This window comes from Acipenser ruthenus, chromosome 7 (assembly GCF_902713425.1).
Source record: "Acipenser ruthenus chromosome 7, fAciRut3.2 maternal haplotype, whole genome shotgun sequence".
Classification (NCBI taxonomy): domain Eukaryota; kingdom Metazoa; phylum Chordata; class Actinopteri; order Acipenseriformes; family Acipenseridae; genus Acipenser; species Acipenser ruthenus.
In genome coordinates, this window is record NC_081195.1 from 41,494,270 (window position 1) to 41,521,748 (window position 27,479).

The following is a 27,479-nucleotide window of genomic DNA, read 5'->3' on the forward strand; positions in this document are numbered from 1 at the left end:
TGCATCATCCTCTCACTGTGAACAGCAGTTTCATACAGATTTGGAGTAGATTGCACTTACATAACATGCTTGGTCTGCACAAGTTTCACAACTGTGTTTAAATCCCTGTCCCAGATTTCCAAAAACATTGAACCCAAACAATGGGTGAAGAAAAATAAGTAGAGTAAAAATAGTTGGAGCACAGCCCGGTGCTGCCTGCTAAAAAATAAACAATAAAATAATAAATCTGCGACGTGTTCATCCCGGTGAACAAAGCATATTAAGCAGAGGAGCATCGTATACCCCCCACCCTCCAGGCAAGGCAGGAAGTGAAGTGGTGGTGATTGGGGAGGAGGTGGTAATTTGAAAGCATGGCAGGTGTGAGTTTGCGAAGTAGGTTTATATACCTTATTGCCAGGATGATGGGAACTTGCAGGTAATTGGCTTGTAGATTGACCAATGAAATGTACAAGGCACTTGTATTAATGATACTATAGAAGTCCTGCCTGAAAACCTCACAAGCTTTATATGCTTAATACTTGCTGGGCTTGAGTGGTATCCAGAATACAATTTACATGACTTACTGTCTTGAACAAATCATTGAGCATCTTCGAACTTCACTCTTAACAATTCCAAAACCAAGTTTGATCTTAGTGTTTCTCATACCCCTGTCTGTAGTTGCCTGAATGTGCTGGGATTTTATTTTACAGGGTACCTGTGTCAGTTGTTCAAGGGTCACTCGAACTCATTGTACTTCTGGGGTGTCTACAGTAAGTGCCTCGTTCTGTTTTGTTTGCATAATTTTTCTGTAGTTACTGGTACACCGAGACATACCTGCAGGGTAAACATCAGTGGTTCAATACTAGGGAGGCAAAACAATAACAATGATAATATTGTTCTGAGACTGCAGTCTCCTAATTGGGATCTTCTGTGTTGCAGAACACATTCAAGAGAGGCTGTGTTTTCACTTCAAATGTAATAGGATTGCACATCCCAACCTTGGGGTGTGCTCAGTACTGCAATGAAACCACAACAGTAAGTACATCGACAAAAGAGACCATTTCCATGACCAATTGTATAGTGGACATAGTATTTTGAATATCTATAATCTTTATTTATTTTATTCTTTTTCAGGTGCCTCTTTGCTGCAAAGGTTTCTATGGGCCTGTCTGTAGCCCCTGCCCTGGAGGGTTTACAAACCCCTGCTCTGGGCATGGCAAGGTAATGCGATGGGCACACATTGCTCATGATAATCTCTTCATCTGTATCCCTTCTGCTGCTATATTTTTGTGCAATACGTTTTGTAAAGGCCTGTTGCTGGTAGTGGAAGTTACAACTTGGGCCCAGCTAATCTGCTCGATCTCAGACTTTGCCCCAAAATACTTTTTAATGCTTGTTATTGTATTGTACTATCTTCATTCAACTGTAATGGCATACACATGAAAAAAACTGTTTCTGGCAGTGCATGGATGGAATCAGTGGGAATGGGACTTGTATATGTGAAGAAAACTTCAGGGGATCCCGATGTCAGTTGTGTTCCAGCCATGAGAAATACGGACCTAACTGTGATAAAAGTAAGCCTGGTATTTTAATGGCACCTTTACAACTCTATTTTAAATACTTAACTATTGAGATAACATCTTATTTCCAGCAGGTCCTGCTTTTTCCAGCTGGTTCTAACTACAGTAAGGTGAAATGGGTTAATCCCCAAGTGGCCAAAGCCACTCAGTAAAGATAAATATTTATCACAGACTACCTCTTGGGTATTAGAGTATCCCTTTCCATCTTAAAGTTAAATTATAATTTTTTAATTGAAGGTTGATTTATGCCAGTTTTAAAAAGGCATTGTAAAAAGATGTCCAGTGTTGAAGTTGCAGCTCACTGAGTCATCATATCTGTTTTCTGTGCTGCAGAATGTCCTTGTATTCATGGAGAATGTGACAATCGCCCAGAGAGCAGTGGTGCTTGTAAAGAAGGCACGTGCCAGTCTGAATACACTGGTAAATTCTGTGAGAGGCACACAAGTCCATGTGGTCCTCGAGTCCAGTTTTGCCATGCACATGCCACCTGTGACTACAGCAGTGGAACAGTAAGGTAGGACTTCAAGCTTTAAGCTTCTTGGTACGTGATGCCAGCTTGATGGAGCTTCATTATTTAGTACATGATTCCAGCTTCAGGGAGTTATTGCATCTGTGCCTTAAGATCCAAGTTTCAGAAATTGCATGTTGATAACACTATCTTCTAGCATCTTACCTTGTATTTCTACAATTTCCTCATTGCCTTTGACTTTGTTGGAAATTCACAAAGCCATTTATAGTAGTCAACAGCACCATTTTTTCTCAATGGAAAGAACACCCACTAAAGTTATTATTAAACCTGAAATAAACAACTTAGAACTTAATCGAGTGTCTCATGTTTCCTTAAGGTAATTTCTATTTTAGTAACATTAACAGCTGTTTCTCTTTTCAGAAAAAAAATGATGCTACTTTTTAGGCATGGCAACTCCAGTTTAAATAATTTCAATCGGATGTACTTTACTGTAGCACTGCAGAATAACTGCTTGCTAATTTATTCTCAGCTGTGTCTGCAAACAAGGCTATCAGGGAGATGGAACGACCTGCGAAGAGATAGATCCCTGTTCCAACCCTGAACGAGGGGGCTGCAGTGTCAATGTATGTTTTCTGTAGTATATCATTCAAATATAAAGTACAGTTTTGTTTTTGTTTAGTTTATTATGCATACTGGTCAGTAGGGATGCATAAGTAGCTACTGTAATTTTAAAAACCATCATGTATTGCTTCCTAACCCTCCTGCTGAATGTTTTTAGGCGAAGTGTATTAAAACCGGTCCCGGGACCCACATCTGCCAGTGCCTTGTGGGGTGGAGGGCTGACGGAGATGAGTGTCAGGAGATCAATAACTGCATGGAGCCAGACAGGGGCGGCTGCCATGAGAACGCCAACTGTATCTATATTGGACCTGGACAGGTAACTGAGCAAGAATATCACCCCACTTTAGCTATTTTACCTGTCTCCTGACATTTAACACCTTGCACAGAATTTAAAAAGGGGTGTTTTTAACAAGGTATCGTTTTGCAGAAGGATTTTAGATATGCAACAGCTATGAATGTTTTATAAAGTAAAACTATTATTATTATTATTATTATTATTATTATTATTATTATTATTTATTTATTTATTTATTTATTTATTTATTTATTTATTTATTTTAATCAACAGAGTGACTGTGAGTGTAAGACTGGTTACCGTGGAAACGGGATAGAATGTGAACCAGTAAATCCATGTGTTGAAGAAAATGGGGGATGCCATTACATGGTGAGTTTCCTTTAAGTTCCAATGTTATTTCAACTTCTACACTCCACTTCAGTTTTCTAGTGCACATGTTTTCCTCTGTTGCATCATTATTTAATCAGTTAGTAAAATATTAATTTTCTTCAGAGGTTACGGCCAGTGTTTTTCTCATGTCCTAAAGTTCTATTTACTGTATTTGCTCAGACATACTGTATATGAAACATACTATAGTGTGCCACAATATTGCAATGGTGCAGCTGAAATGCAGTGCCAGTACTGTTTCTTTACAAAGTGCATTACAATCTTCACACACCACTTCATACGTCACAATTCATGTACAAAAATGCATATATAAATACAGCTTACAACTGCACTATTCATCCATAATACTGAATAAACATTCTGGGGCTTAACAACAACATACCGCCCTTGCTGTACTTCATTGTTCATTGGCTGATATATTTTGTTTTTTTTATTGGTCTCATATTTTATATATACAAAAAGACTCTCAATATTACCATATATCTATGTTTATGCGATAAAACCATTTTAAGTATTGTGGCGAACCTCGTGGCTGCCACAGGCAGGGGTTTCTCACAGGCGTGGCACGAACCCGGGACCTCCCGCACCAAAGTGTGGCGCCGATACCGGTGTACAAGTGAGCCGGCTCTTTTGTGCAGCGGTATCGGCGCTATGCTTCAGTGCAGGAGGTCCCAGGTTCCCATCCCACCGCTTGTGAGAATACCCTGCCTGAGGGAACCGTGGTTCACCACAATATTAAAACATTACGGTACCCAACAAAGATACAGTTTGTTCACTTCAGGTGTAAAACATGAACAGTTGAATTTTAATTGCAACCTTGTCTTTCAGTTAGATTTTTGACACAATTTTGATATGTGAACAATCGTTGGATGTGTTATTTTACCAGGCAACTTGTAAATATCTGTCACCTGGAACTTGGAACTGTGTCTGCCAGGAGGGCTTTGTTGGAGATGGGAAGATTTGCTACGGAAATGTGGCTACAGTAAGTACAGAATTATAACATCTAAATTAGCAGGCCCTTAGTCTTCCTTATAGATAGCTTTTGTTACTTCTACATGGCAATGTACATGTGTGTGTGTGTTTTTCTGTGTGTTCGAGGGACTTGTTTACCACACATACTGAACTTAGAGATCTCACTTTGTAAAGGTATTTTTTTTTTTTAACTTTATAGTTACTCTACCATATGACTACTCTATAGCTTTTGTCTAATGCATATTAGACATATATCAATAATGCGGCTAACAGCACACTTGAGGTGCTCATTCATATTGATAGAAATACCTGAGAAATGTGATTCAAGCTAGATCTAGATACACTGTTCACTGTCTAGGTGTAAATAATAGAGAATGTATCTAAAACTTTAAAATCCATTTATTTAAATATTTGTATTTCCTACAGGAGCTGTCTGCTATACCTGATGCGGTTGAGTTTAACAAGTGGGTCAATGTAAGTACTGTAATCCCCATCTACCTGGCTACCTGTTTTCTTGTTTTGTATTGGACTCCAAACTAAGTGACCCATCTTGTCACAACATCCTAATACATTTTACCAAGGTAAAAGCATAGCAGAGTGTATTAGAAAGATCATAGTGAAAGCATGGCATAGGACAGATAGCATGGTAAAACACAGATACTGTAGACATGGTAAAGTTTTAATCAAAAAATGCCTGGTAAACGAATAGTAAAGCTGGTAAACGTTTATAAGGGACCTTTTGAATAATCTCTTTGTTTTCTGCATTACGTAGGCTGCCAAGATCTATGAGATACTCTCGGAGGATACAAACCGGACAGTCTTTGTGCCCTCTGAGGGTGCCATTGAGAAAATGAATAAGGAAGACAAAGACTTTTGGACCTCAAATGAAAACCTGCCTAGTTTAATTAAGTAAGTGATAGTGTATTCATTGCAAGACTTAGTGATACTATATTCATTGTAAGACTTCCTGTGGTGTTTTATAGGAAATGTTTCATGTTGTATCAATGTATTTGAATGTGCTCTTCTCCTAGGTATCACATGGTGCTGGGTATTTACAAACTGGGGGATCTACAAAACCTGTCTTCATCCTCAGTGCTGCTCACTTCACTGCATAGGAACTCTCTACATGTCTCAAAGAGAAATGAGGCGAGTCCTTTGAGACAGTGTGATGGCAATGTACTGTATAATACCTGAACAGATCTGAATAGACGTATCAGGGATATCACATAGAGGGCAATTTTAATGATCTAAACAGTGGCGGAGCTTAACACTGACACTCTTTACCTCTGTTGTTGATTTTTCCCCAAGGATGATTAATTGACAAAAATCAGGTTTGTTAATTTTAGGACCAGCCATATTACTATTTAATGAAAAATGTGTCAGCTCTTTAAAGATATAAATGAACAAGTTAAACATGTTATAATTTATTTTATATATATATAAAAAGATGAACAAACAAGCAACATTATTACATTTATTCACCCAAGCTTGGAAACCTTTGACATTAAAAATGGTATTGTTTAACACACACATTTTTTACTTTTTTAGACTAATTAACACTGTTCAATTTTTTTCAACAGAGTACTGTAATTGAAGATGCTGCTATAATTGCTTCTAATATTGCAGCGACCAATGGTGTGATCCACATTATCGATAAGGTAAGGAATGCCTTTTTTGTTTAGAGCTAAGTCATTTAATGTATTTTAAGGTAGAACAATAATCAAGCCACTTTCACACACAAATGCCGCTACTGAGCTATCTCAGAGACATTTCAAAAATTATTTACAATACCCATTTACATAGAACAAAATTGCACAATCTATGCCGGTATAATACCATCATAACACTTTCACACAGCCAAAGGGACCATCTGAGTACAAATTTCAAACCTGTCAGTCCGTAAATTACAGCACCACACACCGTCCCTTCTATTTGTGAATTCACCTCCTCTTCCGCCCCTTAAAGTTAACAATTCCTTAACTTATTCCAAACTCCAATTACTACCTTGTTCTTGATCAGCCATTGTATTTGAAAAAAATGAAAGCGTGTAACACAGATGACAAAAATACCCAACACGTCCGGTATACATGCAGTCACATGGGATGTTCACTTTCAATCCACGGCCACTATAGTGCTTCAGTGCTGGCATAGCCTTTCACACAGGAGTTAAGATGGCATCAAATATGACAGCTCTGTGACGGTATAGGCAGTTCACACAGACCAAAATGCACTGCTGGTTCTGAGCTGTCATAACTCGTCTGTGTGAAAGGGGTATAAGTCAAGTGGTAAACATTTTGTGCTGGTGCCTTATTCAGTACTAATATGAACTGTATATGTAGTTCTTTTATATCACTTAATCAGGGGTAACCTCTCCCTGCGAGAGCTTTGTGTGAACGTCGTCACATATTTTAAATTTTTTCCTTCCTTTTTAATGCTCTTATTTTAGGTATTGACCCCAGATAGAGGACAGAGTGAAGCTTTACCTGATCTACTGACACAGCTAGATAAGATGCCAGAGTGCTCCATTTTCAGAGGCTATATCACAGTGAGTTCAGTACACTGTTATTTCTCTTTGTAAGACTCACTATTTGCTTCTTGATTTACTATTGGTGCACATGTAAGGTACAGGATTGGCAGCACTGGAGACGGTGGTATAGTGGCACCAGTGCTGCTAATCCATAGAACAGGGATAGCATAAGCTGTGGCAATGTTTACTCCTCTTCTGCAGTGAAGAAGTTCAGTCTCTATAACAGTACTGATCTTGACCTCTCTGCCACTTATCTGAATTCTGTGAGGGTTTGTGATGTCAAATATTGAACACCAAGGGCAAAGCTGAAAGCACCATTTAAGTCTGATATGAAAAGCTTGTGGAGTAACACACTCTGCCACCTAGCTCTAACCAAACTGGCCTTGTAGGTACAGTATAATCAGGCTCACATTCTTTTATTGCAGCAATACAGTCTGGCAAAAGAAATAGAAGGATCTTCAGCCTACACTGTGTTTGTCCCAAGTAACAACGTCATTGAATCTTTTCTCAAGGAGAATGGATCCACCACCCTGGTATGTATTGCTGAGCATAACTGATAGAATTCTACTGCATGCAGGGGCATGCTACATCGACTATCCTTTCATTCATTTTTATAGTAATCAGTTACATTTTATATTTACTCTGTAAATGCCCAATACAATTAGTCGCAAGTAATACATTTGTGGGAAGAGGTGGCTAGATGGTTCGATTTCATATACCTTTAAGGGGCCTTTTTGAATTAAATCTAACTGGAGGTCAAAAATTTAAATTGTGCTTATTGAATGGAGTGCAGATTTACACAGGGTGGCCTTTTCCCTCCAGGATGAAAACCATATTAGGTACCATATTGTGCTGTCTGAGAAGTTAAAGAAGCAGGACTTGCAGAATGGAATCCATAAAGAGACAATGTTAGGATTTTCCTATCAACTAGGTTTCTTTCTCCGAGAGAATCAGGTAAGTTAGTGAACAATTGATCATACTGTTCTAAATATATATATTAGAGGTCGGCACGTGTCATGCATGGCAAGTCTCAAGGTTTACCCGTGAAACTCACGTTTTTTCACAATTTTGAGAGTCTCACGGCTATGCAATGGATTCTCACGTTTCTGCATAAGTTTGTTATTGTTTGTGAGGAAGCGAAACCCTTTATACATGGTACAGCGGTAAATGCAATACAACTGTCCAGGCGTATTATTTATTATTATTATTTTTTTTTTTTTTTGGGGGGGGGGGGGGGTCACGATGAAGAGGTGTACATTACCATTCTATATTCCTGTAGCTGCTACGCAAACTCCCTCCTTACTCCAAAGATAGAATTGCCTTGTCTCAAACTGACGGTTTGTCTGCGCAGGCTTTCTATGTTTCTGTACACAACACATCATTACTCGGGCAGAGTCGAAGGAGAGGCTGTCAGACTGTCACTGTCTCGTTCACGTAGAAATTACCACAGAAATAAAAGAGAAATGGACAACTTAGAATTTAATCATTAAAGTCGAAAAATATAATGTTCTTTATGATGACAGTTTAAAGACAATACAAAGAAAAACGCCATATGGTATGAAATAACAGAACAATTGGAAATTGATGGTATGTCTATCTCTCTTTATTTCACCTTAATTTTAGTCAAAGTGATGGGGAGTGCCACACACTGGTTTCGTATTTTTGTAAAATGACGCTTCTTTGTTTTAATAATGTTGACCAATAAGATTCACACACTAACTGAAGATTTTATTAAAACTGAAAATCAGTTTTAAAAAAAGTATATTAAACTAATTTTCTTAGTATTTACAAAGAAATATGTGTAGATATATTCTTTTTTGAATGATTTAGATGTTAAACCAGATCACATATAAACATTTACTGTTAAATGTAATTTTTTTAATTGTGTGGTGTACCCAGACTATTTATCTATTTTATTATTTTATCTCCACAAAAGGAGCAAAAGCAGACAGTATTTCCTTTTCATGACTAGCTACAGTTGTTTTTTTTTGGTTTTTTTTTTTTGGCATAGCTCTCAGCCATGTGTAAAAATCTTGATCCGTCACCAGCACCACCATCCCCCCCCCCCCCCCCCCCACCCCCCAAAACTAAATCTTGTGGTCTAGGTTAAAGTTTTTCATGAATCTCAAGCTTTTTCAGCTTTTTGACATGTATGACGGGTAGCAAATCCGGAACTGGGTGCTCGCTGTGAAAAATACCCAGGTACCCAGATCTTTTTCGGGTAATGATTAAAAGAAATATATATCACATATATTAATGTTCTAAGTGCATGATACATATTTAAATACTATACAGTACGCATGCATTTAGTCCCTTCAGAGCTGTAGACTTGTGTAACCTTTTTCAGTACTTGAAAGACTAGTACTACTACTACGTAGGGACCCTTTTCACTGTCTTTAAGTGTAAATAAAGTACTTGAAAACACAGATGGGGTGAAAAATACACAGTGCCTGTATATTTATTTATTTATTTTCATTTACAAAACAAGAACAACAAAAAAAAATCCTAACTCCTCCAAGGAGTGCTAACTAAACTTCTAGCTATCAGTTCTAGCTATTAATAATGAACGGCTAAACCGTTTACCGGTGACCAAAACATATATCAAATGACCCTTTCCCAGGTCTAAGCCTGTTCTCCCCCTGTTGACATTTGTGATATGTGATATGTTCAGTCCTTTTAGCCTAAAATCTATTTTAGTGACCTATTTTTTTCCTGCCCCATTCCCCACAGCTTTTTGTAAATGATGCTCAGGTGAACTACACAGATGTTGAGACCAGCAGGGGAGTGATCCACGGGCTGGGGAAAGTGTTGCAGGTCCAGCGAAACAGGTGTGACCAGAAAAGCTCCACCAACACACAGGTACCACTCAGCATCTTTCTGGATTTGTATTTTGGTATAAACATATAGCTGAGGGCCCTCATGTAACACCAGTACCCTGAAGACAGTTTTGTCAAAGTTTGTTTCCCTAAATTTCCCCAAAATGTTACTAAAAAGTGAAAAACACCTTGTACAGCATAGTGTCAGAAATTAGATTGGGCATTCGCCTTCACTGACCAAGTTCTTCATGACACAGTATATAAGGGGGTGCTCATTTAACCCACATGGTTACCCTTGGGCTTTTGTAAGGAGGTGCCCATTTAACCCCTGTGGTTACCATTGGGCTTTTGTGAGGGGGTGCCCATTTAACCCGCTTTCTACCCTTTCGGGGCTCCTCTACAGAGGGTGGCCCCAACGCTGGCAGCAGTGCTGGGCCCTTCTGGCAGTGGCAGCTGCGCTGGGCCCTCCAGCAGTGGCGAAGCTGGGAGTGACGCGGGGCAATCTGGCGGGGGTGGCAGCGCTGGGCACTCTGGTGGTGGGCACGGTACAGAGTACTCCGGCAGCGGCAGCACAAGCCACGGCACAGGGCACACCCGCAGCAGCAGTAGTGCAGGCCATTGTGAGGGGCTCTCCGGTAAGCGCAGGTCTCAGGACGGGGCAGTGCAGGTCGCAAGACCAGGTACTCCAGCTGAGGCAGCGCAGGTCGCAGGACGAGCACTCCGGCATGCCTGTCACAGGTCACAGGACGGAGCACTCCGGACGTGCAGGCTCTGGACCCTCCAGACGTGCAGCTGGAGACGACAAGGCTCCTCCCCTTTTGGCACTGGAGACAGCAACAGCTCCTCCCCTTTTGGCACTGGAGACAGCAACAGCTCCTCCCCTTTCCACACTGGAGACAGCAACGGCTCCTCCCCTTTCGGCACTGGCGATGGCAACAGCTCATCCCCTGAAAGGGGCAGCACACCATATGGTCCCCAAGCTCTCCACAGGCAAGGCACCAACCTTGGTCCTCCAGGCCTGCAAGGAGGGCATCCAAGCCACCGTCCCAGGTGGCTTGGGAGGCAGAGGGGCCCGTCTGGCTTGTGGGCAGGCAGCTGGTCTTGGGCCGTTAGGCGGAGCCACTCATCAGGGGACTCAACCTCATCCCGATGGTATGCCTCCATGAAGCAGGGGTCTTCGTAGGGGCACTCTTCCTTGAGGTGCCCAAACTCCCTGTAGGCTTCGCACCATGGAGCCCCTTCAGCTTCCCGCCGCCGTTGCTCATCATGCTAGTTTGTACTGAGGTCCATTTTTTTTTTTTCCCGGTCCTGCTCTAAGTCTCTTGGGCGCAATCTGTCTTCTCCACAACTCAGTATATACACAACTCACCAGCACTCCTCTCAGACACCAACTTCCAGAATGGATTTTCTTCTCCTTAAATACCATGTGGCTGGAGCTTAATTCACCATTAATCATTCAATTAAGGCTCCAGCCACATTCTCACATGTTTTATGGCAGGGAGGATTTTAACCTCCCTGCCCACCCTATATTCCCAACACCCACACACTTTTTCAATTTAGGGCGTTCGCCCTGCCACACACCTGCAAAATACAGTAATGTAAGGTCTCTGAAAAGAATGCTTGATATTGGTTTTCATTGGTTTATGGACTCATTGATATTTGGCAAGTTTATAAAGTCACAAGCTTACTTCTGGGGCAGTCTCTGAGCAAGCCCAAGCAAGGTGGATATCTGTAATGAGGTCAGTATAAAATGCATAATTTTTTAGTCCATTAGACAATGAAATCAACAACATGGTGGGACTGATCCTCAGAGTAAAAGATAATGTACAGACTTTCTTTCTCTTTTTCTTAAAGGGGAAGTGTGCAGCCTGCCACTTAAAGGCAGATTGCCCTCTAGGGACAGAAGCTGTGGTAAGTGATGTTCAAATGGTGTTGTGTTGTGCAACTTCCTCCCTGGTGTCTTCAAGCATCCATCTTGGACAGACACTGACTGACCTTTGGTTTTCATACTTTAGAACAATTTTTGTTTGTTTTCTCAATAGGCTGGAAAGAGCACCAACTGTATTAACAGTCGCTACATCCTGGGAAAAAGGTTCATGTACTTTGGCTGCAGACCTCTGTGTGTGAACACTATAATTGTAAGTGACCATTATATTATTCTTTACACCACAATGTCATTCATCAGTTTTACCAATTTTTCTACACAATTTGCTGCAGTCCACTTACCAATCACTACTACCTACTGAGCTTCAAAAGGTAAATACCATAGAAATCATGGAAACAATTTACATTCCCAGTCATTGAGAACTGGAAACAATAAGAAAATATATTGAACTTTTCTGTGATATAACAGAAGGCATGAGCTATACAACATATACAACAAATGAGTGATTTAACATAAATTCCTATAGGGAAAGGTATGTTATCCATACCAAAACCTGAGAAGTGGACTGTAATGGTTTGAAACAGGATTCTCATGTTTGTTTTTCAGAAGAAAGACTGCTGTACTGGTTTTTTTGGGGCGCAGTGTGAGTCATGCCCCAGGGTAGCAGGCAGGCCTTGCTTTGGAAACGGTGTCTGCCAGGATGGGGTTAACGGAACAGGGGTGTGTAATTGTAAACAGGGCTTCACCGGGACAGCCTGTGAAAACTGTGAGACAGGGAAATACGGACCAACCTGTGACCAAGGTACAGCCTTATTCATTGTACACCCAGGGCCATGTAAAAGATGGGTGATAATAAAATCATCTCCTGTCTGGCCAACATGTGTTAGTACTGCTGTGTGCAAATGGTGTGTTAGTCTGACCATTTCGTGACTATGTTGTTTCATGTTCTTTCAACTTAATGTGCAGTATGTGTTGCATTGTGAAGATACTTTATATGTTTATTTTATAGTTGTTACTAGGGATAAATATAGCCTTGAGTGTCATAGAACAATGAACAGAGGGTCACAATACCAGTGTTGGAGTTTATTTTATCTGAGAGGTAATTGTTTTTCTTCATAACCCAGATAAATGCAGTACATAAAGGGGGTGATGTAAGGATACGGGCAAAGTGATTTGTGGGTGCAAAGCTCCCATAATACTGCCGTAAATCATGTTTAGCAGTCGTAAAGTCTGATTTTACCAGCCTCTAAAAATGCGGCGTATGGAAATAATGGTGTTTACCTGGCGTTCTGTACCTGCTATCAAATTTGCACTTTGCCATCATTAATCCATTAAAATTATATTGAAATGCATTCAAATGAAGAAAAGAGCATGGAATTGGGCGGGTTCTGGATAGTAAGCAGGCGCAAACATTATAATGTGATTTAAGGATTTTGACTTGCACTTAGGCAGTTGCTGACCCTCAAAATCTTTACACCTCTTCCTACATGGTGCAAACCATTGTAGAAGCGAGTAACTAAGAGCTGTATAAAAGCACACACCTGCAGAGACCTGTCATTGACTTCAGGATGGCTGCTGTGGTACACTTCCTGATGCGGCGATACTTGGCTCTTGTTGAGGAGAGACAGGAACACATTTGGAGGAGAAGGTCAAGACAAAAGACCCTACATATTCAATCCCAGGGTCACTTTGTTAGGGATGCCAGAGGATGCGGTGATAAAGCGTTACTGTCTCACTCCCCAGGTCATCCTTGACTTCATAACTGAATTGAGGGATGAGCTAGACCCCAGCGTCAATCTAGGGACCACTATCCCTGCACATGTGAAAGTGCTGTGTTCTCTGGTTCCTTTCAGACCACATTTGGAATGTCTAGGGATAGCCCAATCCACCTTTTCCAGTGCTAGGCACATTTCTGGATGTCATGCTGAAAAGGGCAGGCCAATACATATCATTCCCTAAGAATACTATCATAACTGATGTTGGCTGAGGCTTTTCCAAGCAACTCTGTTTCATGCTGAGTGATCTCAGCCGTAAGGACTCTCAGCTCCTTCTCAGAAAACTTTTCTTTTCTTTGCGCCAAGAGGACTTTGCTGCCCTTCATCTGACATTTTTTTTGGTTCGTATTTTCGTGCCCTACAAATGTCATACAGCAGCTACTGCTCTCTGTTTGATACCTTCATTATCATAATTGTGGATCTTTATATGTGTGTGTTGAGGGAAATAATTGCCAGGCACAATGCAATTTGAATTTTGCATCCACAATTATTTGTACTGCGCCTATACTTACATCACCTCCAAAATCTGTCCCTATTGCAAACTATGCCTAGAAGTATTGCTTATTGAGATTCCAGTAACAGTTATGTATCCACTTCAGGCATTCTAGAGAGTTATGTTTTGAAAGCTATGGCAGGTTTAGCTATTCACACTGAAGTTGATGCATTCCTCTTTGTGTTTTCTTTATATCCCCTCAAGAATGCGCCTGCGTTCATGGGATTTGCAGTGAAGGGCCCAGTGGGGACGGTACCTGTGAATGTGAAGTGGGGTGGAGAGGCGTTACCTGTGACAGCAGTAAGAATCAGCCCCTTGCTTGCCAGTACATGATGCATTCTTATTGTAATATTGTCTCTACTGACACTCGAACCACATTATATATTGTTTTCAGGTCTAAGCATTCTAAGATTCTTTTTTTTTTTTTTTTTAGAAATTACTCAAGATATGTGCAACAACACCTGCCACACAAGTGCTAAGTATGTTCACACTCTTTCTTTTATTTGAAAAAAAATGCTGTTGTTATTGGGTAATTGAAAACAGTACACCTCCAGTTCAAAATGGTACTGTGGGGTGGGGGAGGAAATTACATTTGCTAAGTTTAAAAATGCTTACAGTGACTGCTGTGTGGGATGTATAGGGTTTAAGTATATCATCAATTGGAGTGCTTAACTGCTCGTATGGGGTTGAATAGTGTAGTGGTGAGGCTGATCAGTTTAGGTAGCAATGTGGAGTGTATAGGAGGTTTCATTAATCAATATAGATATTGTAGGGGACTTAACATGTCTTGAATTAAACACTGAAAGGAAAGCCTGTAATTAACAGGATGACTTACAGGGATATCTACCTATGTTTACCTGAAACTGGATTCCAATGGCAAGTCATTCCTAAACATTGTCACGTCTTTCCTCTCAGCTGCCTCATCAGTAATGCTGGTACTTCTTATTGTAAGTGTGTTGCTGGATTCAAAGGGAACGGCATATCCTGTGTAGGCAAGTACCTGTTGCTTTTCAGTATGATATTATTTACAGACTCAAGGTTAAACTGCTATATTAAAAAAAAAGAGTATAATGGAAGGAATTACAACAGGGAGTCTGTTTATTTAGCGTTTTAATTGTGTTCCACAATCTGGATACATTACAAAGATAAGATTTGAAGAAGAAATGCTGTGCTTGTAAGGGTCTTCTGGTGTAAACATTCACTTGTCCAGCTAGCTCAATAAACATCCAATGCATTCTTGAATTAAACAGTGTATTTGCAAGACTCAAAGGTACAAAACATTCTAACATGTTCAGGATCAGGTCTACTCTCCTGGCATGTGGCCAGCCAAACCGTTGGGGTCACTAGTGACTTAAAGGGGGAAAAATAATATACAATAGAAGCAGCATTATATAACAGGGTTTATTAGATGCTATAATGTGTTTCCTTCTTGCAGCTTTGGATGCCTGTGAAAGCAGTAATGGAGGCTGTTCACCTAAAGCACTCTGTAAGAGAACCACCCCAGGGAAACGAGTGTGTGTCTGCAATGCAGGGTACACTGGCGATGGGGTTGTTTGTGTTGGTAGGTATGCTGTGCAATGCAATGCTATACAGTCCATTATACACCTCAGAGGTTATACACTACATTGTTAGTCTTCCTTAATCCTTATTCATATATAATAATTGACTAAATCAAGTCAAGCTTCTTTAGTGGAATGTGACCCGGTCCGCTCTCCTACCTCCGATTGAGTTTAAACCTGTTGTGTAAGTTCTTGATCCCAGGTGAACTTTTGTCAGCCGGAGCTCATTTTAGAAAACACTGCTGCAGACATGTTGGCACAAATGTTGGCATCAAAAAGTTGTTGTATTTATTATTATTATTATTATTATTATTATTATTATTATTATTATTTCTTAAAGAAATCAACCCTTGTTTGGTTAACAATGGAGGATGCCATCTGAATGCTGAGTGCACCCACACTGGACCCAATCAGGTTAGTGCAAACTGTTTAAACTATATCTTTACAGTCAGAGTGGTCGAAGAAACTGGAATCCTTTTAAATAGCATTGTCTGCTTCTGAATCCAGCATGCTCACCAATTTCATGGGCAATTACCATTATAAATCACAGCATCATGTCTTACACAAAAACATGGTGCTCCATTGAGGCAACTACTGTGACCCTCCTATTATAATTCAGTCATTCTGCTTTCCCATCCCTTATTAAAGTTTACCACAGTATTTTTGCACAGTATTTTTGCAGTTTTACTGTGCTTTATGGTTATACTATGCATTTACCATAGTTTACCCTGCTTTGCCATGTTTATTAATATGCTTTACCATACCTCGTTATTCTTTACAATGCTTATCTATGTTTTACAATGTCTTCATTGTGCTTTATTAGACTTTGCTATTATAGGGGATTTTAAAAAGCTGCCTGTTCTTCTTTTCCCCAATGGGTTCTTTGCAGTCAGCCTGCAATTGCATCAATGGTTATTCTGGAAATGGGAAAATGTGTAAATCCATCAACCCCTGTTTTAAGGTAATATTTTATTTATGTTCCACCAATATGTAGTATCCTTCTAGCTGGGCTGTAGTAACTTAAAAGGAACTATTCATCATCTGCTTATCATTTTCTGACTGACTTTATAGAAAAATGGGGGCTGTAGTGAGTTTGCCATCTGTAACCATACTGGCCCAGCTGAAAGAAACTGCACCTGCAAGTCCGAATACATTGGTGATGGATTCAAATGTAAAGGCACAGTCTACAAGGTACAGTTTCCATCCAAGTTATGCATGATCAGGGGGAGTAGAGGAGAAGGGATATTCAAGACTACAAACACATCAAAAAAATATGAAATGCATTTTTTTAACTTGATACTACTGTATACATGTAGGTTTGGAGGTTTGGAGCTGATATTAAACCTGGCCTTGTTCTGTTAAAATAAAATAATACCTTCATCCTGACCTGTTTTGTACTTCTATTAGCTACACAGGTTTAGGTCATGTTACTGGCTGAAAGCATGTCTGTCAGTAGGGGAAGCAACTGATTGGTTAATGATAGGATAGGTCATTGAAGGGGTGGGGACAATTTTACCCTTCAGGTGAAATGACCAGGGAAGTGCAACACAATCTGAAAGCATGGCTTATAGAGATTTGAGCACTATATTAAACAAAAACGAAGCGCATAACAGGTATGAATTATGAAATCATGTTGTTAGCTACACTCTCTTTAAATGTCCCTAGCTACTGAACTTGAGCCATTTTAATACAGAGTAGTCAAGTATGCTGAATCAAAGAACAGCCACCTGAAAATCACCCTACTTCCATGAATCTCAGTACAGTGGCTGTTTTCTAATTGGTAATTGATAAGCATGTTATTTTTCTCATTGTTACATCTTTGATTACAGGAGCTTTCATTGAACCCCACAACTTCTCATTACTTTTATCAACTGCAGGTAGTTCATTTGTTTTATTTCCAATGATGAGATATTACTATGTATGCATGTATCAGAGCATTTACCCATTTTGATTGCTTAATGCATATATATATATATATATATATATATATATATATATATATATATATATATATATATATATATATATATATGTGTGTGTGTGTGTGTATGTATGTATGTATGTATGTATATATATATACATATATAAATAAATATAATTTTTTTTTGCATTCACCTAATTTGCACATTATTTTCTCTATTTTAGGCCAATGTAGTGAGAGACCTTGCTGGCCAAGGTCCCTTCACTGTCTTTGTTCCCAGCTCAGACGCCTTCAAAAATGAAGCAAATGTGAGTATTCTACCATCTGTGGACTTGTCACAACAGCAATCTGAGGGCTGTTTATCGGAACAAAGTGAGAATGTCAGATTTGTCAACCAGTGCTCTATAGGTTTGCCATGTAATCTATGTTTAACTAATGTGCATGAGAGAAACTTAACTTAACCTTAAAATGTGTTTGTAGTATTTGAAAGCAATAACACAAACATGCCAGGGTGTGGTGTATTACAAGACTATTGCACACCCTGTCATTTGTCATTGCTGATATATTTCATACCTCTATTTTAATTGTATTTTTTGTGTAAATCCACTGCTACTAAAAGCACCTCTGGTTGGACTCTACCCACACTCACATGATAGAAGGCTCCTTAGGTAAGTGGTTACAGTCACAGTAGCTCACTGTCTTTTTTCTTGTTCTTTCTGCCATATAGATAAAGCAATGGGGTACCAGAGGCTTGTTGCCCCAGATTCTCCGCTATCATGTGGTGGCATGCAGTCAGTTGCAACCCAGTGAGCTGAACAAAACCAAGAATGCCACGACCCTCCAGGGAGAACTCATTACCATCTCCTACTCTCAGGTAACCCAGTGTAAAGTATGAATACCTGTGTAGAATGCAGAAACTCAATATAAAATGAAATGTTTAGACCTTAATCAAAACATCTAACATTGCACATATAAACCATGTTATAACGATTTGATAAATTTTATTTTCCTTTGCTATACAGTATTTAATGTTGGATAATACGTGCTCCAACTGTGTCTAAAATGTATTTTAGAAGCGTTGATCAAAGTAAGGGAATTATTTCAAGGCGAAGTCTGAATACTGTACTGTATATCTATCCACAACGCCTGCAGTTACTGAATGTATAAATGCTCTTTTCTCTTCGCAGGATTCCATATTTTTAAACAATAAAGCCAAGATATTGTCAAGTGACATATTAAGCTCCAATGGCATAATCCATATAATAGACAAAGTGCTGGTTCCTGAGAACCTGCAAGTCATTCCTACAGGCATCTTCGGTTCCAAATTGGTATGCATTTAATTGTTAGTTCACAGTTGTACAGTACTTTGTATGAATAAATAACATTCTTTATATATGTAGCTTTTCTGTTCTGTGCACTATATCTCAGGCTTTGCAGTTTATCTCTATTAGGTTTCTTATTATATTTGTACAAAGATTTGAAATCTATTGTCCATTTAATATAAAGTTTTAATTACTACTATAGATTATGCCAAATAAACTGATAGATCTTTGTTTTAAGTGACAAAAATGCACCGTAACAGCACTGTAATTACAATGTTAACATACTGGTATTTGATTACAAATGTCTTTTAATCTGTTTTAACTTCCATATTTTCGCAGGAAAATCTGACCACAGTGGCAGAGCGTCAGGGATATTCTACATTCAGTAAACTACTCCAAGTTAGTATCCTTACTGAAGTCTATTCAATTTAGTTAAACTTACAATTGCAAATCTTTATTTTGAGTACTATAAAGAAAAAGGTATTTGCCACCAAATGCCAATTCGATATTTTCTTTAATTTTAAGTCTATATCTTGGATTTAGGAGTGGGAATTTAAATATCTTTGAAGACCTTCTCCCACTATACTGTATGTTACATTATTAGATTTCATCTTGGTCTAAAAAATGTTTTTTTTTTTGTGTTATCAGTGATTAATCTAGACCAGTGCTGTAATTTCAGTCACAGCTTAATCTTCCTCCCTCTTAGTGGGGTTTTAAAGAAATATTGATCTGTCTGAGGTCTCTAAACATGCTTCTGAGCTGACGTGTTGTAAATTGCAGGGTCCTGATGGTTTTGTTGTCCTCTTGTTTTAGGACACTAACATGCTGGGCCTTATAAACAATCCCATCCACCAGCCTGTCACCCTGTTTTGGCCTACAAACAGAGCAATGGCGGCACTGCCCAAGGATCAGAAAGACTTCCTTTACAACAAAGAAAACCTAAATAAGCTGATCGAATACCTTAAATACCACATTATCAGAGACGGCAATGTATATCGTTTTTTTTATTTTTTATAAATGACTAATATATACTGCTTATGCGTGTATGTTTGTCTGTCTGTCTCTACAGTGATGTCCAGAAAAATATATATGTGAGATTTGGTTTCATGTGTCAGTGTAAACATTTTCACTTTCCTCCTCCTCCACTTTGCAATGAATCTACCCCTACTCCTAGTGGCTGATGTGTTAATAATACTGACATGAGCATAAAGACACATACTTACCTCTCAACTACAGGGCTTGCTTTTTAGTTGAATGTTCGTCTGCAATCGTTTCAATGGGTTGAGATGCCAATTCATTACAACTTCTGCTGCGGGTTCTCTCCCATGGCAAATACTTGGTGGTCGAATCCTATATCTTAAAGTTTACAAACAGAATCCTGAAACCTTTTTTTGTTGAAACAATTTTAACAGCTAAACATTATTAAACTTATTTTTAAAAAGTATTATTTCTAGGAGATTTGGAAATCAATAGTGAGAACTAGCAATATTTGAATACAATTTAATACATGTGCTAATATAGTACAGCTGGAACAACTGTAATAATAGAAACTTCATTATACAAGTTTTTGTTTGCAGTGCAGCAGTGTTACTATCATTCTGCTTTTCTGTTTAAACAGATTTTAGCCGCAGACCTTCCCAATTCAGTAGCACTGAAGACTCTTCAGGGATCAGACCTGCGTGTTAACTGTGGAGATGAAGACAACATTGTAAGTTGCAAATGACAGCTTCTGATGTATTCATTTCACTTACTCACATGTAGAATGGAAATGTGTTGGTAATGTTGGAGGCTGTGTGGTCCATTGGTTAAAGAAAAGGGCTTGTAACCAGGAGGTCCCCTGTTCAAAACCCAGCTCAGCCACTGACTCATTGTGTGACCCTGAGCAAGTCACTTAACCTCCTTGTGCTCCATCTTTCGGGTGAGACGTTGCTGTAAGTGACTCTGCAGCTGATGCATAGTTCACACACCCTAGTCTCTGTAAGTCGCCTTGGATAAAGGTGTCTGCTAAATAAACAAATAAGTTTGCTGGAGATGACTTTGGCATAAGTAGAGTTGCTAAGGTAACAGGTTTAAAATGTTTGGAAAGAAAAAGCATGCGCAGAAATGTATTGAAAAGGAAATAGGGTAAACAATTAACCACGGTAACCTTGTAAAAGAGGATGGTTAGTGGTTGATTGTACTTGAATAAAGTAACAGCTGAATGGCTAATTTCTAATGACAATTTGTAAGATAACAAAAACAGACCTTAGTCTGTATATCCTGAGCCCACTATGGTATAAATACCGGACATGGAGGCGACACAGATAGAGAAGCTCCAATACCTCCAGGCATTGTGGACCATCAATGTAGCATCCGATACTATCTCTCCAGGGGTTCAGGTAATCCGATCAATTGCCAATCTCTGTTAATACTAGTGGCATGTATTATATCTAAACAATAACGTTCAATTTAGGGTGTAATGTGGGTATTTGGAAGCATTAAATGGTAAATGTTAAAATGTGAAATATGGTCTGGTCTCACCCTTATAGTGTAAAAAAAGTAGTTAATTCCATGTTTACCTTAATTCATAAACTTTACAAAAAGTGAAAAATATGTGTTTATCATTACACAACAGAACCTGTAGAGGGATGCAAAAAAGCATATTACCAATTACATAACCTTACGTGTTCAGACAAACATCCATTTTTCATGTGTACCTTATTAAATATATTTTAGACTAAACAAAATAAAATAAAGCAGCCTTTTTCAACCATCAGTACTACACAGTCTGCTAAGAAATAAATAAAAAAAACTCATGAGTATTTTATCATTGAAGTGTTTTTATTGATGATGAATTGTCTCTGAATACATTTAAAACAATGTTTGATCATATTTTTATTACCAGTACAATGTATTGTATTCTTTTATAGGGAGCACTTTTCCTGAACAACAGGAAATGTAGGATCGTTCAGAGACAGCTGGAGTTCAGTGGTGGGATTGCTCATGGCATTGATTGCATGCTATCACCCCCTAGTGTCGGAGGCCGGTGTGACACCTTAGACGCTGTTGATCTAATGGTCAGTGTTCCTAATAGCTTGCTTTATTTATTATTTATTTATTTCATTTATATAGTGCCTTTCATACCGAAGTATCACAAGGCACTGTACATAAATACATACAAATACAATAAAATACAAAATATAATAATAATAATAATAATAATAATAATAATAATAATAATAATAATAATAATAATAATAATAATAATAATAATGAAAAGCTAGCAATTATGTTGCATTAAAACCACTAAGGTAAAAATGCTATTTTATAAAAATGTGTTAAGTTTAGACTTAAAAATACCCACAGACCCAGCTTCCCTAACACATGGCGGTAGAGCATTCCATAGTTTAGGGGCTCTAAAAGAAAAAGCCCTACCTCCCGTATTGATTTTATTGACCCTGGGAACAATGAGCAGCCCCACTTCCTGTAATCTAAGAGTACGATTTGGGAGATACGCGGTCAGTATCTCCTGCAAATAGCTAGGTGCTGCTCCATTCAAGGCTTTGTAGGTCAGTAATAAGATTTTAAAATCAATTCTATATTGAACAGGGAGCCAGTGCAAGGAGGCTAAAACAGGGGTGGTATGCTCATTTTCTTTGGTTTTAGTCAAAATTCTAACAGCAGTATTCTGAACAAGCTGTAGGCGGACACCACACGTTTTGGGATGCCAGAGAGGAGTGCATTATAGTAATCAATTCTTGAAGAAACAAAGGCATGTGTTAGTCTCTCGGCGTCAGATAAGGAGATAATAGTTTGGCTGTTTCTCAAGTGATAGAAAGATACTTTAGAAATTTCACTAATAGGAGACTCAAATGATAAATCAGGATCAAAGAGAACCCCCCAATTTTTTATTTCAGTTTTTGGGTTTGATAAAAGACTGCTAGGTCAAACTCATGCAATCTTAGATTTTTTAGTTGGTTATGGGAGCCTACAAACATAACCTCTGTTTTACCTGAATTCAACATTAGGAAGTTTTGAGACATCCAGCACAGCAAGCAGCAAATAAGTAACCACGCCAGACGTATCACCAGGTTTTAAAGACAAATACAGCTGGGTGTCATCCACATAGCAGTGGAAGTTCACACCATGTTTCCTGACGATATCACCCAGTGGTAACATATTTAATTAAAATAGCAATGAGAAACATGGTTGTGTAAGGGTTGTGAAGAGTTACAAAGCATCCAAATTGGGCAGTGCTCTGAGCTATAGATAAGATCGTTATCAGTTTATGTGGGGCAAACTTTCTCCTGTAACACTTTCAAATAATGGCCGCAAATTCATAATGAATTTCAACTGAATACCACAGGAATAACACCTGCATATTTTACACACTTTTGAATTGAGCCTTGTTAATTCACGTGGATTTAATTACCCATATTAACTCCATGTTTCTTTGTAACAAAGGATGTTATAGATAAGATGGGTATAAATTTCTTATGTGTGGCAAACTATCTCCACGTAACCATCATGGTGTGAAAAATACATAGTGTCTATAGAGCTACAAAATCCAGGGCTGAGTTCATGAATGTTAATGTAAACCACTGACCACTGTACATAATCTAATTACATTATTTTCCATACTAGGGGGATTGTGGCCCGTGTTATAAAGTGCCACCTTGCCCTGCTGGGAGCAAACCACAGGTAAGCTACCAGAGCCTTTTTTATGTATTCTTTTATTTTATGTTTCTTAATAACACATTACAGTAAGTGGGGGCTTATCTGGTATGCAAAAAATACAAATGGAAAGAATTCTACTATTCTAGCATTTTGTGTTTTGCCATTCCATTGACTTTACACATTTTACTGATGGATGATGGTTCCTACAATGTATTTGATTTTTGTTTTGTTACTGTAACAGCAGATGTTTTTTTTAATCTGAGCAAAAATACGATTGCACTTATAATTATAGTATGAACACTTCTGTCAACATTTCACTGTACAGAAAACAACAAAGAACTGTGTCTACTCCCCACTCTTCAAGAGGAGTTTTGATGGGTGCCGGCAGATGTGCTCAGTCGTCATCTGGAAGTCCAAATGCTGCCCTGGCTACTTTGGTGTTGACTGTCAAGGTGATAGATTGTATTTATGTAACCAGGAGGTCCCCGGTTCAAATCCCACCTCACCCACTGACTCATTGTGTGACCCTGAGCAAGTCACTTAACCTCCTTGTGCTCCGTCTTTCGGGTGAGACGTAATTGTAAGTGGCCCTGCAGCTGATGCATAGTTCACACACCCTAGTCTCTGTAAGTCGCCTTGGATAAAGGCGTCTGCTAAATAAACAAATAATAATATAATTTGCTTGAATATGGTTTCAAAGGAATGTGAGCTACACTTACCTGAAGGAAGGCTCTTATCTGAAAGATGTGATGAAGACAGTAAGACATCACATTTATCTTTTTACTGTTGGGGGATTCTACTGTCTGACTTCATTTTTTAAACCACAGAAAATAAGTTAATGAACTTGGAATTAAGTATGAGTACTAGTATGTACATAATCCAAACCCAGTATCATCATTAAGCAGCATTATAATTATTTTAGTTACTGTATCTATATGTGCCAATATTATTTTCCAGACTTTTTTTTTTCCTTAAAGAGAATATGCCTGTAGGAGTCTCTGTGATATTAAGTCAAATGGTTTTGTCTTGAGTAGCCTGCCCTGGAGGCCCTGAATCCCCTTGCAACAGCCATGGGAGGTGTGATGAGGGGAAGGAAGGAAGAGGAGAGTGCACCTGCAACACAGGCTTCCATGGCGTGGCCTGTGAACTCTGTGACCCAGGGCGATATGGGCAGAACTGTCAAGGTAATATTTTTTCTATTATTGTGCCACACATCAAAAATGTGTGAAATTCAAAAACATAAAAAAAAAAAAAAAAAAAAAAAAAATAGTACAATTAACTGTCAATACGGCAAAAGCATATGGGAAAACAATCCTCAGCACAGTACTGTTGAAGATATTGTGCAGTCGTGTTTAAACGCAGAATTGGTTTACAGTTTGACTGATGCTGCTTGACCCTGTAGATTACATTATTATTTCTGTTTATTTCTTAGTCTGTAACTGTACAGAACATGGAACGTGTGATGAAGGGTACAAAGGAACCGGGGTGTGTTTCTGTGAGAAGGGATGGACCGGACCACTCTGTGAAACCCAACTAGGTGAAGAGCACTTCAGAATACTGTATGCCTGCTGAATAATCCATAGATTTATTTAAATAGATTTGATTATATTTCAGGTGTCTTTAGAATTAACATAAAAAGAATAATAATTATTATTATTATTTTTCTTAAGGATAGTCCTGATATGAATCTTTATATTTTCTTCATTTTCCATTTTATTGCTGGATTTCTGTATCACTTTATTCAAACAAGTAAATGATTACTCATGCTAAACAGACCTCTGTCTCTCTTTGTCAGCTGTGACCCCAGTTTGTTCCCCATCCTGTTCCACGTCTGCTGTGTGCAAGGAGAACAATACCTGTGAGTGCAAGCCGTTCTACGAGGGAGATGGAAGAACATGCACAGGTGGGTCCAACTGAGGTGGAGATTTGAATGGGATGAGCTGCAGGGCTAAGTAAAGTGTACTCATGTAGTACAGTGGTATGCTGTACTGGCATTTCATTTTCCGACATGCAACTTCACAGCAAATCTTCATTATTTTTGTATACAGTTAGTTTTCTAGACCTTATTTTCACTAGGACTCTGGTCCATTTTTTTTACCATCATGCAATAGTTTTATTTCCTGTGCAGCTGGTATTATGATTTCACCTCACCTGCGCTTCACTTTCCGTGCTACACATTGGCCTTATGTGGGGCCCTAATACCTTGTTGCACAGGAAGGGAATATGGTGTCAGGGTTAAGTGGATTTCACTTCAGTGAAAAGAAATTCAGAAAAACAAAACAGAAGAATGATAAGAGATTTTCAAGAATGTTGTCCTGCCAGTGAGAGGCAGGACATGTTTATTAATGCTTGGTTGGTACTCCTTTAAACTGAACAATCAAAGCCTGCTGGGAGTCCTGAGCACTGTTTTTATTTTACCTGTAGTTGTGAACCTGTGCCAGCAGCAGAACGGCGGGTGTGCCAAAGAGGCACGCTGCACCCAGAAGGGGGTGACTGTGACCTGTAGCTGTCCCAAGGGGTACTCCGGTGACGGGTATACTTGTGTCGCCATCGACCCCTGCGTTACTGACAACGGGGAGTGCCATGAACACGCCACCTGTACCATGACAGGCCCGGTAGGTGACCGAGCTGTCAGCAAAAAAAGAGAACTGCTACAATTTGGGACAGCTCATTTTTGGTGCTTAAAGATGGTTCAGATGCTTACAATCACAAAGTGTTTCTGTCAAAACTGTAAGATTTATGGAAGTATTTTGTTAGCTACAATTCGATTAATGTTACAGTTAAATAGCAAAGTAAAATAAAGTGAAAAGCATGGTGTATCATAAACTAGCACTGTAAACACACAGTTTGGTTCACATCTAATATATAAGAAACCTGAAGAAGACTTTATAAATTTAAAGAAGGAGGGGATTGATGTTGAATGTGCCGATGTTGTCTGTGTGCAACAGAACAAGAGAATGTGTGAGTGCAAGAGCGGCTACATTGGGGACGGGGAGGAATGCGCAGTGAAAGAGCTGCCCATCAACCGCTGTGCACAGAACAACGGGCAGTGCCACACTGATGCCATCTGCACTGATCTACACTTTGAAGGTAGGAAACTCAAGTAGGGTAAGATAGTCACCCAGCTACTAACTTTCTAGGGCACTTTCTGGGTTTGCATTTTCTTTTTTACTAGTTTGTATGTAGTTTCTATATTATGTATTCTATTAGAAATGGTTCATTATGTGTTTATTATTAATATTATTTATTACAAATAATAATAATAATACAATTATCACATGAGTGTGGCAGGCAATCCCCAAGAAGGCACTTTAAATGCCTGGTACTGTATGTTGTTTATTGCTATGGAACCTCAGTAAAACTGTTCAACAAGCGATGTAGAGCATACTAAAGCACTGTAAATGCATGTGAAAATATGATCGTAATACTCAAATCTATGTTCTAGGTTATGTCAAAATGCACATTTAAACAACAATAATGTAACATTGCTATAAAACAAATGTATATAGCACCTCTTTAAGCAGCAAACTTACTTCACACGAATAACAAAAATGTATAAGTTTGTTGTGTTAAACTCAGCTCCCTATGACAGCGACAGTGCCTGCTCAACTTGTTTTCTCTGTTGCAGACAGCACTGTGGGAGTTTTCCTTCTCCGCTCCCCTCAAGGCCAGTACAAACTTGTTTATGAAGCAGCCCAGGAAGGCTGCAGGCAAGAGGGAGCAACAATCGCCACATACAATCAGCTCTCCTACGCTCAACAGGTTTAGTATACTTTATCCATATCTTTCACATACGTGGAAAAAAAAGAGGTCCAACAGGCTTTTTCTGAACACTAGCAAAACTCAATTTATGATGTTAAATAGAAATAAAAAATGCAGTGGCGTTTGTAATGGTGACTATAAAATTCTAACTCTTAACAAGATTGAACTGGAGCAAGTCACAACTTATAAATATCTTGGTATATGGCTGGATAGTGCATTAACTTTTAACACACATATTGACAAACTACAAATTAAAGTTGTCTAGACTTTATCTCAACAAATCTTGTTTTACTCATTGTACGGAGTACATTCTAGTTCAGACGTCGGTTCTCCCCATTCTTGATTATGGTGATGTCATTTATAAAATGGCCTCCAGAATCACTCTTAGGACGCTTTATGTCTTACACCATTCAGCAGTAAGATTTGTGACTGGTGCTCCTTATCATACTCACAGCTGCCA

The 27,479-nt window shown here is 38.9% G+C and overlaps 1 protein-coding gene across 2 annotated transcripts in view; it reads left to right on the forward strand.

Annotated features, from left to right (window-relative positions):
* Positions 1 to 27,479, forward strand: part of LOC117415591 (stabilin-2-like) — a 52,391-nt gene that overhangs the window by 19,726 nt on the left and 5,186 nt on the right. Inside the window, exons 19-61 of one of the 2 annotated variants that reach the window (XM_059026955.1) lie at positions 690 to 749; positions 919 to 1,014; positions 1,114 to 1,200; positions 1,442 to 1,553; positions 1,893 to 2,073; positions 2,558 to 2,651; positions 2,807 to 2,965; positions 3,218 to 3,313; positions 4,218 to 4,313; positions 4,730 to 4,777; positions 5,076 to 5,212; positions 5,335 to 5,449; positions 5,884 to 5,961; positions 6,750 to 6,848; positions 7,256 to 7,363; positions 7,653 to 7,784; positions 9,561 to 9,689; positions 11,501 to 11,557; positions 11,689 to 11,784; positions 12,138 to 12,333; positions 14,004 to 14,099; positions 14,233 to 14,278; positions 14,715 to 14,791; positions 15,235 to 15,360; positions 15,699 to 15,772; positions 16,248 to 16,319; positions 16,430 to 16,549; positions 17,188 to 17,235; positions 17,504 to 17,587; positions 18,007 to 18,153; positions 18,467 to 18,607; positions 18,941 to 19,000; positions 19,415 to 19,591; positions 20,220 to 20,309; positions 21,511 to 21,657; positions 23,225 to 23,281; positions 23,583 to 23,709; positions 24,292 to 24,441; positions 24,690 to 24,794; positions 25,053 to 25,160; positions 25,682 to 25,872; positions 26,206 to 26,347; positions 26,886 to 27,019. In XM_059026955.1, coding sequence (XP_058882938.1) covers positions 690 to 749; positions 919 to 1,014; positions 1,114 to 1,200; positions 1,442 to 1,553; positions 1,893 to 2,073; positions 2,558 to 2,651; positions 2,807 to 2,965; positions 3,218 to 3,313; positions 4,218 to 4,313; positions 4,730 to 4,777; positions 5,076 to 5,212; positions 5,335 to 5,449; positions 5,884 to 5,961; positions 6,750 to 6,848; positions 7,256 to 7,363; positions 7,653 to 7,784; positions 9,561 to 9,689; positions 11,501 to 11,557; positions 11,689 to 11,784; positions 12,138 to 12,333; positions 14,004 to 14,099; positions 14,233 to 14,278; positions 14,715 to 14,791; positions 15,235 to 15,360; positions 15,699 to 15,772; positions 16,248 to 16,319; positions 16,430 to 16,549; positions 17,188 to 17,235; positions 17,504 to 17,587; positions 18,007 to 18,153; positions 18,467 to 18,607; positions 18,941 to 19,000; positions 19,415 to 19,591; positions 20,220 to 20,309; positions 21,511 to 21,657; positions 23,225 to 23,281; positions 23,583 to 23,709; positions 24,292 to 24,441; positions 24,690 to 24,794; positions 25,053 to 25,160; positions 25,682 to 25,872; positions 26,206 to 26,347; positions 26,886 to 27,019 — 4,695 coding nt within the window. The remainder of the gene's footprint in view (positions 1 to 689; positions 750 to 918; positions 1,015 to 1,113; positions 1,201 to 1,441; positions 1,554 to 1,892; positions 2,074 to 2,557; positions 2,652 to 2,806; positions 2,966 to 3,217; positions 3,314 to 4,217; positions 4,314 to 4,729; positions 4,778 to 5,075; positions 5,213 to 5,334; positions 5,450 to 5,883; positions 5,962 to 6,749; positions 6,849 to 7,255; positions 7,364 to 7,652; positions 7,785 to 9,560; positions 9,690 to 11,500; positions 11,558 to 11,688; positions 11,785 to 12,137; positions 12,334 to 14,003; positions 14,100 to 14,232; positions 14,279 to 14,714; positions 14,792 to 15,234; positions 15,361 to 15,698; positions 15,773 to 16,247; positions 16,320 to 16,429; positions 16,550 to 17,187; positions 17,236 to 17,503; positions 17,588 to 18,006; positions 18,154 to 18,466; positions 18,608 to 18,940; positions 19,001 to 19,414; positions 19,592 to 20,219; positions 20,310 to 21,510; positions 21,658 to 23,224; positions 23,282 to 23,582; positions 23,710 to 24,291; positions 24,442 to 24,689; positions 24,795 to 25,052; positions 25,161 to 25,681; positions 25,873 to 26,205; positions 26,348 to 26,885; positions 27,020 to 27,479) is intronic. The other variant, XM_059026956.1, reaches the window with a different exon arrangement.